General features: G+C 36.2%; 1 protein-coding gene and 2 pseudogenes across 15 annotated transcripts in view; 2 read left to right on the plus strand and 1 right to left on the minus strand.

The window, feature by feature from the left end:
- The window catches only part of KLF12 (Kruppel like factor 12), a 371,797-nt gene that overhangs the window by 206,140 nt on the left and 148,017 nt on the right, over positions 1-17,640 (minus strand). For 14 of the 15 annotated variants that reach the window (XM_025048178.1, XM_025048177.1, XM_025048179.1 and 11 more), the window contains one exon: positions 246-335. In XM_025048178.1, coding sequence (XP_024903946.1) covers positions 246-298 — 53 coding nt within the window. In that variant the 5' untranslated portion in view covers positions 299-335. Of the gene's footprint in view, positions 1-176; positions 336-17,640 lie in introns of those variants that run through there. The other variant, XM_025048182.1, reaches the window with a different exon arrangement.
- LOC112481423 lies at positions 6,081-6,199 on the plus strand (annotated as a pseudogene).
- On the plus strand, positions 17,451-17,569 carry LOC112481413 (annotated as a pseudogene).

Below are 17,640 nucleotides of genomic sequence, written 5' to 3' on the forward strand. Positions count from 1 at the left end.
TTTAAATAAAGCTATATGGTTCTTATAAGGTCACTATACCTTCCTAATTTCCAACAGCTACCTTTTCCTGGTTAGTAATATTTGAGGTTGCAAACGCATGAGAACAAACCACAGTCTTAGATGATTTTTCTCAATAGAGAAAAGCTTAGGCAAGTGAAAAATCTGGAGTGTCCTACCAATCTCAGGAAATGACTGCCACGATCTTAAAGAGAAGGAGGTGGGCGGTGTCAGGAACTTCTGCTTACCCCTTGTTCAGATTCCAAAAGCTCTGTTTTGACTCTGACTGCCGGCATCCCATCAAGCATTAACATTCTGTTCTCAAAGGTGTTGATATTCTGAGAATAAAAAAAGAGAGAGGGAAATTCAGCTGTAAAGCATTCAAAAGAGGACATCTGGTAGTCTTCCTTTACTGCAGTACATTTAGTACTGCTAACCTAATTTTTTAACAATGAAGTACAATTAAATGAAAATACCAGCATAACCAATTATCTCCTCATTCTGAACTTCCATTTGAAATAATGACCAAGAAGTTGAATTAATCAGTCTGAATCTCTGACCTTAGGGGTTATAGGTCAGACTATAATAAACTGGAGTAAGGAAACCTTACATTAATTTATATGAGGCTGGAACAATTCATCACAATTTTGCAATAGTAGAAGGAAATATAAGGCAATTTTCTCTCTTCCTTAGTTCTGGAGGTTGTATTATGTACAGAAATCCGTAAAGGAGAAAACAGATAAAAATGATTTATATACTCACATACGATAGCCAAAGTCTAAATAATTTTTAAAACAAGATAATTCTAGACACACTGAATTTTGGTATCATGGCAATACTAATCAAATGAAAATTTTTACATAACACCCTCAAACATCTACATTAAAAACAACTGACATTGAGTCTTGGATTAAGAGTTAATTCTTAAGCTGAAGTCACAACCAAAGAATAAATAACAATTTGATTTTATTCTTTTATATGTTTGGCTCAATTCGACACATTTTGAAAGGAAACCCTTTCTAATGTGGCTCAACGGAATTTCAAACTACATTTATAAAAAGATTAAATCAAGGTTACTTTCTACTAATTTTTACTGCTTTGGGGATTTTCTGAAGTCAACCTATGAAGGGAGTCAGAGAGCCACATGTCAGTGCTTGCTTAAGGCCAAAATCAAGCTCGTGCGTTAAAACGTGTAGAATGCCAACTTTACCCTTATATACTGACTAAACTGAGAAACTGAAATGACTGAATTTGACTGAGTTTGCAGAATAGTCCCTTCACTCAAGTATAGAATGTAACCATACGACACTAAAATAATCTCATCAAAAGAAAAAGAGATGTTTCTAAATACTTTGCCTACCTAGTGACAGAGGTTAATATTATTTGTAAACCTTCAGGGTTTTCGTCTTTCATATTGTAGTTATTTTTGTACCAAACAGTTAAATAAAAACAACCCCACTTCAACAAATCATAAATTAAATGTTTTTATTACCGAATAATACCAACAGAGTGCAGTATAGTGAAGCTCTAATTATTTCTATGTCTTTAACTCCTCTTTTCGTTTAAGAGAAATACTCTAAGAAATAAAATTTATAGTGCCTCTTATCACAACTATTTGCTCTGAAAAATCAACAAGAAGGAAAAAGCAAATTTACTCTAGAGTTAACTAATGGGCATTTAAAAATTCCATGCTACTTAATCTCTTAGGTAATAAAAAAGAAACAAATTACGCTCATGTTCTTTTCTTAGAAATGTAAAATATTATTAGAATTGGCAGGATACATTTTTTTTAAGTTTTGCTCATAACTTGTCTGTATTTTTTTAAAAAGATTTTTGTATCCTAATAGATAACTTAGATGTGACAGAACTGTGATATCACTGGTGAGCTCACTTAATTTGTTCCAAGCTTAAAATCCTTCCATAGAGGCTGGTGAGTTGTTTACACATCAGGCATGGATCTCAAATCCTAATGTGTCACTTGCTTCCATGATTGGAAGTGGCCAGCTTGGTTTGCTACGATCAGCTCAGGAAAACCTGCAGCGACCAGCCCTCAACTGGCCTGCCTTTCACAGCAGCCCAGAATCTATTGTAACAAAGCATCCCATAGGCTGTTTGGCTGGTAGACAATGAAGGATGAGTTGATATTGCTTCTTACCCTGAGGAGGTCTTGTTCAGACGAAAAGGGAAGGAGATGCCTTGCAAAGGAGGGGAAAAGACAAAGAGCAATCCTGGAAAGTCAGGTTTAATGAACTGTTAGAATCTGATTAGAGGTTAATGTCCCTTTTAGTGCTTTGTACCAATTTACAGCTGATATACTTTAACCATTTTCCTCACTGACTGTGATAAACTCATTAGTTTAAAAAATGCAAGTTAACCAGGGTCTTTGAGGTTAAAAACTGATAAATCATGAAAATCTGACTGGCTCCATGTTCCATTGAGCACATTTAAGTATTACTGTATTTTCATGATGGTTTCCCTTTGACTCTTGTTCTTGAATAATTCTACATGTTAAAAACGGGATGCACACTATAGTTTCATGTAAAAGTGAAAAAAATACAACACATTTTCAAAAATTTTTAAGAAATTTAGTTTTCCCTGGAAATATTTCTTTCCTTGATTTTCCAGGATCATCCACAGCCACAACCATAACTAACACCATAAATAACAATGTTCACAGCTAAGGAGCCAATTCTTAACTATTAAATTTTTTCAACTATGCAGATTCGATCTGTATATATGCCTGAAAGTTATATCGTAAACATACATATAAAGCATATTTACCTCTGTATTCATGATTCTAACCCTGTTCAGCATAAACATAAGTGCTGAGAATCACAGTGTGTTCTAGACCAACCAGGAAGGAGTATGGTTTTTACAGAGCGCATGGTAACTATACAGCATTGAGGATACAGTCCTTGGAACAAAATATTGCTAAATTTATTTCTCTCACCTAAAATCAGATACATACAGTCCCAGTTGACTATAGACTTTAAATATGTAATAAACTCCAATAATTTGAAATTGCTGTCAAACATATTTTGCCATGATCTTAATCAAAACACATTTGTTATGGAAGCGATAGCTCAAATGATTCCCAAGAGGTAAATAAAATTACAAAGTCATCAATTTCGGTAACATGGTATTCTTTGTATATTTATGTTGTAACAAACATTTTGATACTATATAATCCAATATAATTTATATGTGTACATATAATCATATACATGTGTACACACACATATACACCTATGTTACTTGTTTTGTATAAGTGTTATTAAGTCAAAAGCTACTGTTAGATTTATTAGCTGGCTGTTGACCAAGTACATGCAAAATGAATGAGAATGGTATTGTGGATATTCCTATTTGCCAAATAAAATTTGGCAACACAATTGTCCAGCAGATAGTAGCTCTCCTAGTCAAAAGCTGTATAAATACAACTGTCATTGATCCTACCAAATCAAAATATTTTGAATGGAATATGCAGGAAGGAAAGGGACTGATGTTCGATGATCATATCTCATAAAACTGAGAATGGGGGTGACTTTCAGGTCAACCAGTACAATCTGCCCTCCTCCTCCTTTAATACAGGTCTTTTCCTCTCTCTCCTCCTGACTGTGGGTCATCCAGTTTCCACAAATGGAGTAATAAAGAGCCAGCCAGTCAATATTTAATAGGCCTAATTTTAAACAAGGTTTTCCTTCAGAAGCCAAAAATATCTACTGGTGTTTTAATTTCTCGAGGTACAGGAAATATTCACTGAAATATGCATCTACCTTAAACCTTTATGTTTGACTACAGGCAATGAGAAATATGAATCGCCCCTCCCCACACCTGAATTATGTTAACGTATTATATCAAACATATGAGTAGCAATTCAGGATTCACTGCATCAAGATGACCGACACACTTTCATAGGAAATTCTTAAAGGTTTATAATGCAAGCATGCTAACTGGTTGAAAGTATCATCCTTTGAGTACACTTTCCAGAGAATCAGATTACAAGGAAATTAGGCTTTTGCTTAAAAAATGCTTCTTACAAAAGTCAACCTCTCCCTTTTCTTTAGTCACTTCTACCATATCGACAACAATAAAAACCAATAGCAATTACCAGATATGCCAGTCCAACCAACTAAAAAGTCATTTTTTTTGAAGAAATCCTGTTTTATCCCTATACCAAAACTTGTACTGAAATACAAGAGAATCAGTGAATTCCTCTTGCTCTTTATAAGTAACGATAAACTCAAAAAGATCAGAATTACACTCAGCCAACCATTTCTGTTATCTACTGCTATGAAACAAATCACACAGCAGCATTAAACAACCATTTTATTATTCTTGGCAATGAATATAATAATAACAACTACTATTTGCAGATTCACTAAGGACCAGATCTGTGTTTACAGCAACCCAAGAGGTCAGTGCTATACTATTTGACAATGAGGCAACTGGCCACAAGGTTAAATTATCCAAGGTCACAAGATTTGTAAGTGGCTCATACAGCTCTATTCCAAACCAAGTGAGTCTGAGCCCATTCTAAGCTCCTAACCACTATACTATCTCTCTCTCTCCATCTCTCTGCATTCTCTTTATCAAAATGGGGGACAATATGAGCCCCTCTTTGAAGGCCTTGACAGAGCAGCTCTGGAATTTCCTAACAGTTCCTCTCAGGACTGACAGGATTTAGTGACTGAACTGAATGTGCAACTTCTGATCACTGGTGAGAATCAACATTTGGGGAAATAATAAGAGGTCAGGATAAGGCCCTGGTTTCAAAGCTATTTCGCAAAGTTTTTTTCTTTAGATCAAGCTTTCAACACATTTCCTTTGCTTGATAAGATTATTTATTCCTACCCTAGAAATATCTCATAATTAATTTAGTAAGTCAGTCCCATCCTGATTTCAACAACCAGGAAAATCTATGGTAATTTCATCTGCTACCCAGTGTTTTGAAACTATTCATATCCTATTCATATCAAACTATTCATATTGAACGATTCATTCAATATTTTCACAAAGGGTTTCATGTACTTGGATAATATAGGAACTTAATCTTCTACATTTTATACTCAAGAGAGATACTTTTGGACATCGTTTTTAATTTATAAACACTTAGATTAAATGTAACAGTATACTTTTCTAAGCTCACATATCCTCACACTGATAAGTTAGAGAGCGCATATGAATAATCACAGTACCTGAAATGGTACAAAACAAACACCAGTTCAAATACAGACTTTGCCACTCCAGCCCAGTCTTTTATCTTTCATAGCTCTGCAGCACAGGAGAGTGGATATCACACTGATGACCACAGTTTACTGACAGAACTAAGAGCCAAACAATAGACTTACTGGGATGGGACTCTCAGCTTAAATACCCTTCAGTGGTTTCAGTGATCCATATATATATTATTCCGAAATATTTGTCTTCAGAAGCAAAAATAAAACCATTCCATAAATATCTCACACTGAAACATGGAATTGTATGTCTCGTGAAGACTGGTAAAACTGTGTGTGCGAAGCAGTAACACATTATCCTGACAGCAAGGATCGTTTTATTTCCTATGTTGGTAAAGTGCTAAATCACCACTACAACTACAGTTTATATTAATATTTTAGAAATGTGATCTGAGCTTCTGAATAGCATTTTCTCTTCCAGCATTAACACATATTGTAAAAGATTATTATTTTTGTCATTCATATTATGAAGAGTTGCGCACACTTGGGGGTTTTGAGTTGCCAAATCTCTCCATAAACACACAGTGAGGGTCTCTGCTATGCCAAAACCATCTCAACCTATCCGTGTCATGACTGTGAACCATGAGGCATACTGGGAGATAAGAGGGGAGAGCCAGGGACTGAAGAACAGAAACCAGGTCAAATACTAGAAAGATATCATGACAAGAGAAGTGCCAACCTACCACCAAACAAACCCTAGAGATGGCAAAACTTCAGTTCAGCATTCATAGTCCAGGGAGAGACCCAACATGTAGGAGCAGGTATCAGGGTATCGGGATGGGCTAACAAGTAATCATGGCGTCATGTAAAAATCAAAGACTAACTCAGCCACACAAAAAAGGAAATCTTGTCTATGGCCATGCCACCCTGAATGTGCCCAATCTCATCTGATCTCGGAAGCTAAGCAGGGTCGGGCCTGGTTAGTACTTGGATGGGAGACCACTTAGGAAGTTAAAGTGCTAGAGGCGTTAAAAAAAAGAGGGAGGAGGAGGAGGAGGAGATCTTGCCATTTGCAACAACATGGTTGGACCTTGAGGACCTTATGCTAAGTGAAATAAGTCAGACAGAGAATGACAAATAATATATGATTTCACTTATATCTTAAAACACAAACAAACAAAAACTGAGCTCATAGACACGGAGAACAGATTGGTGGTTGCTGTGGGTGAAGGTGGTCAAAATGACAAACTTCTAGTTATAAAGTAGACGTTATAGGGATGTAATGCACAGCATGGTGACTGTAGTTAATATTGTTTTGTATATTTGAATTTGCTAAGAGAATAGATAGTAAAAGTTCTCATCACAAGAAAAAAATCTGTAACTATGTTTGGTGATGAATGCTAACTAAACCTATTATGGTGATCATTTCGCTATAATACAAATATCAAATCATTATATTATACACCTGAAACTAACATAATGTTATATGTCAATTTTATCTCTTAAAAAAAAAAAAAAAAGAAAAAGATGAGAGAGTATGTTCAGTCTTGGAAAAGGAAGACAGAAATAAGATCCCCTCCACAAAACAGGGCTAGCAGAAACTAATCATGAGGGCCTAGCCGCAGCAGAGGCCAGAGCTAGTAACAACCACAGACAGGAATCATAAAGGCACCCATGTGCCCCAGGCCATGTCTCCAGGCTCCCTTCTGTGGGCACACACCTAGACATGGCCAGGCACCAAGAACCTGGCTAACGCAGTGTACAGGCCCCAGACATGGACAGTCACACTTGCAACACAGCCACAATATGATAGGGTCTCATAACAACTATAACAACAATTAATAATAACTACCATTTACTGAGCACTGACGTACCAGATACTGTTTCATGTACATTTGTTACATCATTCATTCGCTCACTCACTGATTTGATTTATTCAAAATATACTTACCGAGTACCAAGTACTGTTTAGGTATTTAGGATATACCAGAGAACAACCAAAAAAAAGGTTTTATAGAGTTTCATTCTAATCATTTAGTCCCCAAAAACCTTTTTTTAACTATGTCTATTTTAGACAAGAAAATTTAGGTTCAGAGAGCTTAAGTAATCTGCCCGAGGTTATGAAAACAGTAGACAATCTAACTCTGGGGCTAACAGCTATTTTCCATAATGGCCAGGAAGTATCAACTGCTAGATACTCTAACATTGGCTGCAAAGCTGTGTGAGCCCAGAACTGTCCAAGCCACTCTGGCTAGTGTGCTTCAGGCTCTCCACATAACAAAATACTGGGAACCAGGGCTGAAGTGGAGCGGCAAGGCAGAGACAGGCCAATTACGGAGACAGTGAAGGGACACAGTGTTAAGGTCATTCTGAAGTGCTGACTCTACCCTACAGTAGGCGCCTCTATTTATCCAACGCGCCTCTAACCAGTTACCCAACCCCATTTGTTGTCAAAAATTGCTCTCTCCTCCAGGCCTCTGTATGTTCTCTTTCATGTCGGTATTCATCACTACCTGACGAATTCTTTACTTGCTATTACACTAGAATGTAAGTTCCAGAAGGGCCATTACTTTGTCTTTTTGTTCATAACAGTACTTTTTTAAATTTTGTCTTTCTTTTGAGTGAATTTGATCAGATTACTATGGCCTTAATTAGCTTACTGACTAGAGTTTACTTCACTACCATCTTTCCAGAAACTTTAAAGATCAGCTAATCTGTCACTTTCATTTTTATATACAAGAGAATTAATATGAAACAAAATTAAGTAACTTAATGCTAACAGATGGAGCCAGAGCCCTGGTCTGTTGAAACTCATTCTGCCTTATCCACTTCATCATTTTCCCCTCTTATTCCAAATCTTTATTAAATTGTGATGTTATCTGTATATCTTAAAATAGGAAATTTAAGTAAATCAGTTAGCACTGATGGCATTTGCTTTGGCTGGTTACTCTATGTTCAACAAACAGACTTTGCATTAATACTTTAGACTCCATAACAGTATTCTTATCTCTAACTTGCAATTGTGTCTAACATATAGCAGTATGGGCCCAGTGAATATTTGTTGGGCTAATGAACAGAATAAATGTAAACAGATATAAAATCAATTCATTCTCCTGGGTCTAACTGACTCATGTGATAACTGGTTGTCAACAGGTGGGAAGAAGAATATATGCAAAATCTTAAGGCTACGAAATTTGCCATATTTATGAAAAATAATGAAGAATTTCGTATGGCTTGAACACACTGTTCATTGGAGAGGAAACTGCAGGTAAGACCAAATAGGTAACTTGGGGTTAGGTAGCAAAGGATCTTATATGCTATGGTAATTCATTTAATCATTCAAAAATATTTCTTTAATGCCTGCTTTGTACTAGATAGAAAGGCACCCTGCTGTAAACTGCTGAACAGTTTACCTCAAGACACCTTGAAGTAAATGGAGAAGAAATGTGTTTGGGCATTACCCAATAGGCAGTGATGGAGAGTCTTGAAGGCTTATTAAGCAAAAGCATGCATAATGTGCTAAAGATTTGTGTTTAGAAAGATAGCACTAGAATTAATTTGGAAGATGGCTTATAAACATATAGGATTTGATACAGAAGGGAGAGCAACCCGTTCATAGGCTACCACAATAGCCCAGGGGAGAGGTGGTAAGGGCTTGAACTAAAGATGTGGCCATGGAGAATAAAGAGGAGGAAAAGTATTCGAGGAAGAATGAATAGTCTTTGATGGGTGACAAGGAGGAGGAAGTGTGATGGTTGAGACAGAGGCAGGAGGAGTATCAAAGATGGCACTAGTTTTTCCAGATTGTACACAAAGGTTGAGGCAGGAAGCCCAGGAGGAAAAGCCCAACACGTCACATATTCCTCCAATATCCCTTAACAAACCTACCACACTCTAGAATACATGAATATTTGGGCATGTTGTTTAATTTCAGTATTTTTTGCTTATTCAGGACCTGTTACATACAGAGAAAGATTTCTCTTAAGCTGAGAATGTTAAAATCTTTTATAAGAGATATGTAAAGTCAAATTTACCCAAACTCAAAAACACACAAGGTTTGGTTGAAATAGAGCGCAACACACACACACACACACACACACAAATGAGTCATATTATTAGCTACATATTCAAGACAAGAATTAACTTTGCTTTAACACTGTCTCCAGGATTTATCAGTTTTACAGACTTGTGGTTATTAAAATTAAAAAAAAAAAAAAAAAAAACAGAATAGATATTTGCCAAAGAACAGGTTTAGGATATTTGTACATTAACATATTCATCAGCCATTTCCCTTTATGAAAACTATGTGAATAGTAATGAAAAAACATCCAGAACACTGAATGGAATACATAATGAAATAACATCATTGGCCCTCTGTGCCTAAAAGAATGAAGATTACTATCAAGTATTAAGTCATTTATTTCCTGTAGGAAACAAAGGAAATGACTATTGACCTATATTTCCACCTTTCTTGGTCTATAATGATGTCAAGTGGTTCCTTATCAATCTCAAATGGATTATCTTATTAAAACATGGGCTGTTGAGTGTCTCCTGCACAGTCTGAAGTACTAGTCTTAAAGAGTAAGAAATAAAATTATTTTAAGGAGAAATAAATATCTGAGTTAATTTTTATAAAATTATGAATATTCTAACAAAAAAAAAAGAGGAATGGCGACCTTAAGTTTCTCCTCTTGCCCAGAAAAATGTGTAAACCGCTGAACAGGTAAACTAGGTTTTGTCTTTTTCTCCAAGAATCTATATTCACTCCCTTCTCAATTTATACCTTAAACATTTGGTTAAGATTTTGTACCAAATATAATATTATATTCCCTGAAAACCCTAAGCATGATATTGGTTTTTAATGTACGTTTCAAAAAACTAAAGGTAGAAAAAAAATAAACTCTCCAACTTATTTCATCTACGAAGTATTGTCAAAGCATATAAAAGCATTACGTAAATGTTTGCCATGTTGTCAAAAGATGTGAGAAACTCAATTAGCATTAAAAGATTATATCAACAATCGTCTGGCCACCCATGACAGACACATCACAAAATGGCCATGTGTTGCTTGTCTCTTTATTCCCCCCAACACTCTGTATATCTTGGGAACGCAGTGGAGAAAGACATTCTTAGTTAGCCGCCAAATGGCCAAATGCACAGGCTCAACCCATAATGTAAGCTGCTAGTTTACAGTCTACCTCTAGCTGTGATTTTTCCAGATTTCCCAAATGATGTCTTTAGTTTTAATAATTAATTTTTATGTATCATCCAAATCCTGTACTAATATGACATTTTTACTGGCAATACTATTCCATATATACTTTGATTTTATCTCAATACCATGTCCAAGAATTCTATCTTATCCTTTACTTTTCTTTACAGCATTCTATCTTCCATGTCTGTGCTTTTTCTGCACACTTTCATAATTGTATAGAAGTGTGAGTTATAACATCGCCTAGAACATGTGCCCAATAAACAGACTTCCTGGGTTAGACTAAACAACCCACTTGGTGTATAAGTTTCTCACGGTTTCAGTTTTCTTATCTGTAAAATGCAGATAACTTCTTACTTCACAGAACTGTTTTAAGGATTCAATGAGATAATGCATATAAAGTGTTTTAGTACAAGTCTTTTATGTTAATAGTTAATATTAAATATTTAAATTAGTACTAGTAATAGTAATAACATTTCATTCCTTCTTCCCAAATTTACTTTTAAGAACAGATGTCCTAACATGATTTTTATTTGACTTTTCATAGAATCCACTGTTTTATGTGTTAGATTCTCCATATAATCTATTATACAACTGGAATGGCAGATGTGTTAAAAATACTGATGATAGATGATTGACCTACACAATTAATAAATATTTCTCATAATGAATGGCAACAATGAACTATTTAATTTATTTAAAACTCGAAGGACATGCATCAATTACATTAGGAGACAACTGCATAAACATCCTAAAAAGGACATTTAATATACTCAGATTACTAGACACAACTATGAAATGTCTGAAAGTCCTTCCTAGCAAACAAATAGTTTCGATGTCATGTTAAATAGCTTTTAGTTGGGGTTCACCCCCTTCATATGACTGCCCCAAGATACACTGTTTTAAAGAAAGATATTTACTATTCAACCTATTTAACATGTATGTTACTAGAAAAGATACCTACAGAACAGCCTGTAATTTGAGCTGTGAAAAACTTACAAAATCATTTGATCAAAACAGAAGAACTACATAGGAAATAAAATCCAAGAAGCTAAACGTTTAAAATTTGCCTATATTTAGGGCAATATGAAGCCAGGTCATAACATCTCTATGCCATTATCTATGCTGCTGTCACCTTGAATGTCCTTTCTCCATCTCTGCATTTTCTCATTTATCAACCATCTTTATCTTGTCTTAGAATTTCCATAGGGCATGTGTGTAAATCAGTTAAATCCAGGGCTATTTCTTCCCTTTTATGGGTACTTCTCAAGTTCTAAAATGTAACACAATGAAAGTCAGAAAAGAAACAAAATTCATTCAGCAGAAATCTGGAGTATACTTTTTTTTTATTAATGGGATTTTATAACTGCACAGCATTTACTCAGGCACTGTTACTTCCTGCCAGCCTCTTAACCTGCCCCATAAAAATAGAAACAGTATAATTTTGAATCAGTATTACTTATTGTACCCAGTAAGTTCTTGTTACCTTTTTCTGCTACTTGATATCAAATGTGGCTAAAATAAATGTTGCTTATAAAGAGAGGAAATACGCCCTGCTTAAAGTCTGCTACAAGAACTCGGACATTCTTTTAGACTAGGGCTTTTCAACAACTGCAATATAGACGTCGAGACCAGATAATTCCTTGCTGTAGAGGCTACCCTGTACATCGATGGTCCCCAACCCCTTCGCCCTGGACGGGTACCAGTCTGTGGCCTGTTAGGAACAAGGCTGCACAGCAGGAGGTGAGCGGTGGGCAAGCAAGCGCAACTTCATCTGTATTTGCAGCTGCTCCTCAGCTCTAGCATCACCGCCCTAGCTCCATCTCAGAGCATCAACATTAGATTCTCATAGGAGCACCGGTCCCTAGTGCCAAAAAGGTTGGGGACCACTGCATGTAGATTATAATGTTTAGCAGCATCCCTGCCTTCTACCACTAGATCCTTGCAGCACTCCCTCAAGCCCACAGTTGTAACAATTAAAAATGCACTCAGAAATTGCCAAATTTCTGGGGGCAGGGGGAGGGGGATGGGGAGAAGGGTAGGAGAAAGGTACCACATTTTAAGCATTGTTTTATAATTATGGATATAATGAACTCATTCAAAAAGAATTTTACTTTTATGTTGAATTGTATACTGCCCTATGGTATAAATCCTACCTTAATACCAAAAGAAAATAATATCTGATATAAAAAATATTTATAGTTTACTGTAGAATATACCTCTTGGAAAATTAGCGACATTTTATAAGATGGGTTTATTAGTTTGTTTGAATTCCTTCTCCCCTTTCTGTATATCCGAATTTTCCCCAAAGCGCAAAGATTCCATAAAGGAGCTTTGAATTTGCTCATTAATTCGAGCTACGAGGCCTGAAAAAAAATTGTAAAGATTTCAATATTAATATAGCAACTCAGGGAGATCTCTAGACCAATTTTTAGACATGGCCAGTGAGAATGTACCAAATTAGCCTCAAGAATCCTGAAAGTAAGAAACTGTAATTACCCAGATGGAGATGGTGACTTAACTTTCAATGAGAAACTAGATGACAGAGTTTTCATTCTTGGCTCCACGTCAGATTTACTGAATGACATTTCATACTTTGTTTTTCTTCATGTCAAGAACAAAGTATTTCACAGTATGAACTGAAATACAAACCTGTCTATATTTTATTAATTTTGTTAGGAATGTTATCTTTTAAGTAACATAAAATTCAACACATCTTTATGGTAACACATCCTTGCAGAACTGTAGGAGTCAGGTCCATGTAGTTGCAAATGGATCAAAAGAACAAATTAAAATCACCACAGGTTATGTAAATTTAACTGCAGCAATGTCCTTGATAAAGAAGAAGAGGAAGAATGCTTTCTTTCAAAAAATTAAAAGATGTGAAGAGTAGTATGTTTCTAGAACATCTTACTGCCGATTCATAGGAATAATGAAGGAAGTGTTTTCAGAAGATGAGAGAACACGCTGGCAAGGCAAACCACAAATTCTCTTCCATTAGTATACACGCAGTCTGTACCTATGGTATCCAGCTAACTACCAGCTACGTGCAGCTAACGAGCAGCTGAAATGTGGCTAGTTCAAATGTGGATGTGCTTTGTATGTATAACACACACTGGATTCTGAATACTTAATATGAAAAAGAGAACGTAGAATATATCATTAATTTTTAATTGATTCATGTTGAAATGATATTTTGGTTATACTTGGTTAAATAAAATATACTAAAGTTAATTTGTTTTTTTAATTTTTAATGTATCTACTAGAAAATTTAAAAGCACACATATGGATTTCATTCCACGTCTACTGGATGAAGTTGTTCTTTGCTATCATTTCAGTAGACCTCAACCAGTATTGGTATCATGATCTTCTCTCCAGCCTCTACTCAATCCTTTGGGGAATTCTGAGACATTTTGAATGTCACAAAATTAGAGGAGTGCCAACAGCCTTTAGTGCCCAGGGGCCAGGGATGCTCAAAGTCCTCAATGTGGGAGTCAGTCCCACAAAGTGAAGAACTGCTTTATCTACAATCTCATTTGTGTCTCCACTGAAAAGCAGGCAGGTGGTAGCATCCGCCAGCCACACTTCAGCAACTAATTACTGGAATCCAACTTTGTATTTTCAGCCCTGACCGCTTTCTCTCAAGACTCAGACCAACTGGTTGACATCTCCAAGTCCACATTCCACGGGCCGGGCATGATTTATAAATCCAAACCAAATTCAGTATCTCTGACCTCCACCCCACCCCACCCCCCCCAAAATAAAGAAAACAAGAAAATCTTGTTTTAATTCATGAACTGTCCCTCAAGGAACTATATCATCGTCAATCCTGTTTCTTAGGTTAGGAAGAAAACTTTCCTTTGCTAACTCACATGAAATGTGTCACCAGAATTCTTGGCTCGCCACAGCCAGCCTTTCCTCTCAATTCCCATTAGTCTTGTCCCATAAGTGATCGTCCGTCACCACTCTTCTTCCTCTCTGCTGCCGGAGACATCTTGGGACAGATGGAAACCGTTCCCCTAACTAGGTCTAAGGCTTAACGAACTTAACCTTAACTAGTTAGAAGGAAAACGTCTCTGCTCTTTGATGTCAGATAAAATTTAGGTCAAAAGGAAGCCTTAGAAAATCTGACTGCACTATAAGCAAGAAGTCAGGTAAAAGAAAAATCCTAAGTTAAGTCTACTAGCATATAAAGATTAAAAATGACTTATAAAGAAGTATTATATATGGTTACATAGTACATATGTGGCCACATATATGTATATGGTTATGTATTATATACATGTAATATCATAATATCACATAATATATTTACATACTATGTAATTAGCATGCATAGCTATTTAAATTGAATATAAAGAAATTTATCTTAGGAGCATTATTTTTCAACACAGTATCAGCAAAACACTATCTTTAAAACCAAAGATATCGCCATTAGATTTTAAGGGCAAAGCATGGTAAAGTTTATCCTGCATATATATACACGGTTTATCCTTGAAGATGAGAACACTGTGAACCATCACCACCTTTTAAATGTATAAAACTGCAGGAACAACGGTCTCAAATACCACAAAGTGCAATTTTTTTCTTTCGACATTACTTACAGCCTACTCTGAAAAAAATCTGAAGAAAAACAAATGACTGAGAAACATCAAGACCTACTAGTAAAAATAATGAGGTTAACAGCAAACGCTAGTCTAAGAAAATGACTGAACAAGCACACACTTAAGTTTGTATAACACTGTTCTGCCTACAGTATTAAAAAAAAAGAAACGAAATCACTCTAAATGCCAAACAACAGGGAAGTGGTTGAATGGATTATGGAATATACAAACCACTAAATAATATTTATTCATTAAATTTATGATAAGTAGCTTTTTGCCTTTAAGTAGATGAATGGTCATAATTAAGTGAAAAGGAAATAACAGGAGAATATGTTGACATAACTTTAAAAACAATGCAAATAACAGAGGTGGGGGGGACAGAAGGAGAAGGGGAGGAAAAAAGGAGAGGGAGAGTGGGAGGGTAGAGAGAGAGGGAGAGAGAGAGAAAGGGAGGGAAGAGAGGAGAGACAGAAAAGGCTAAAAGGAGCTAAAAGGATTTGGAATAATACTTTTCATTTTTGCCTTGACATATTTTCTCACTTTTAATGTATTTTACATATGATCTGTTGAACTTGGGTGTTCAACATTTTTTGTAAAAGAAGAGTAAAACAGGTTAAGAGAAAAGCAGTGAAAGAAATCAAAGGAACTGTAAAAGGGTCACACCAATTCTTTAATCAGAATACATGTGTGCGCGTACACACACACACACACACACACACACAGTCGCCTGTATATTCATGTTATAAATTTTACTACTAATCTAAAAAAAAGTAGGTGAAATTAAAGAAACTTATTGTCTAAGTTATATCTGCAACTGATACACTGAAACGTATTGCTTCAACCGAGATATCAACTGATGTTTGCAAATACCTTCATTAGGCAGAGATCTATGATATGTTGCTATCTAATCTGCAAATGCTCTAATCTCTTTTAATTTCTAGGCAATTCCACAACAATAGAAAAATGGACATTCTGTCACTATCTTGTGCTAAGAACTTAGCATCCTGATGAGGAAACTATGGGCCAAATAAGTTTTTTGGCTACACAGAGCAGCCAGTGAGTATATTTTAAAAGATTTTAGTCCTATGGGAAATTGATCTTTTCTATTCTTATCTGGAAAAGTGTAGGAGCAAAAAGATTTGCACTTGTCAGATTTTGAAACAAAATAGATTATCATAACTACAGACAATTACACTCTGCCCTCTGCACAGACCTTCCACTTCCCTGGGCCTTTAATTGTTAAGGCCACATTCTCTGAGTACATAACAATATTGGGATTGTTATTTGAGAAAATTCCTAGAGAGTTATAAGGAAAAGAACTGGGTTCTCCACAATGTATTTCTAGGAAAAAAAAAAAATCCTCAGGGACTTTCAATTTCTGTTCCACCACGTAAGAAGCTTAAATTCACCAACTCATCGCTAACAAGTAAAAAGCTGAATAAACAAAAACCACAACTTCTGTTAGATCCACCAGAGAAATGAGGTCATAGGCAAACTGCTGCCCCAAAACCAGAAGGACAAAAGGAGGCAGAGAACCACAACGTGCCAAAGCAAAAACCCCAAACAAAAACCTCTGTGAGAACCAGTGCTGGGGTAGAGAATCCAGAATTGTAATTGAAGGATTACTGGATGCTTAGGGTGGACGAGCCTGAGAGTTAAAAACTCCAGGGGAATGCAGTCACAGGGGATGTCCACACTTGTGTGGGTCTGAACTCCAGGAGCTGCACCTCATCCCTGCAGTGAATACTGGGGAACGATCCCTTCATACTTCCATCAGGGGAGGGTTTCTACTTAGAATAAGCCAGAGCATTAAGTTCTTCTCACAAGGCCAGCCCTTAGGAGAAGCTATCAGAGCCGAACCCTCTGGGGTCTTATCAGCACCCAATCTTCCTGTGGGAAGGAAAATATATAATGCCAGCTCCATCTAGCCACCCCAGTCCATGTGAAAGGTGCAGGGGTACTGAGACACACTAGTGAGAGGCACAGTCTCGCCTAAAGACTGAAATCGAGCCCTAAGACTGCAGAACACTTTTCCTCCAACATCTCTACGCCTTGACATTCATTACATTCATAAAAGCCTATTTACTATAGCTCATTTTGTCCAGTCTATCATATCCACTTTTCACCAAAAAAATTACAAGGCATACATACTAAAAGGCAAAAAATAGTTCGAAGAGACTGAACAAACGTTGGAACCAGAGTCAGATACAGTGGGAATGTTGAAATAATCAGACCAGGAATTTTTTAAACTCTGATTAAAATACTAAGAGCTTTAATTTGAAAAGTAGACGACAAGCAAGAACAGATGAATAATGTAAGCAGAGAAGTGGAAATTTTAAGAAAAACTCAAAAAGAAATGCAAGGGATCAAAAACACTGTAAAAGAAATGAAGGATGTCTTTGATGGGCTGATAGAAGAAACAGGAGGATGGAATTAGGAATATCTTTTTTAAAAAATACATGAGTCTACCACCATGCTATCCTGAACAAGCCCAATCTCATCTGATCTCGGAAGCTAAGCAGGGTCAGGCCTGCTTAGTACTTGGATGGGAGACCACCTAGGAAGATCAGGTGCTGTAGGCGTAAAAAATAAAAAAATAAGAGATTATAAGTTGACAAGGTCCTTGCAATCTGTGAGGTCAACCAAGGGTTGC

Source organism: Pteropus alecto, unplaced genomic scaffold (assembly GCF_000325575.1).
Source record: "Pteropus alecto unplaced genomic scaffold, ASM32557v1 scaffold72, whole genome shotgun sequence".
NCBI classification, from domain to species: domain Eukaryota; kingdom Metazoa; phylum Chordata; class Mammalia; order Chiroptera; family Pteropodidae; genus Pteropus; species Pteropus alecto.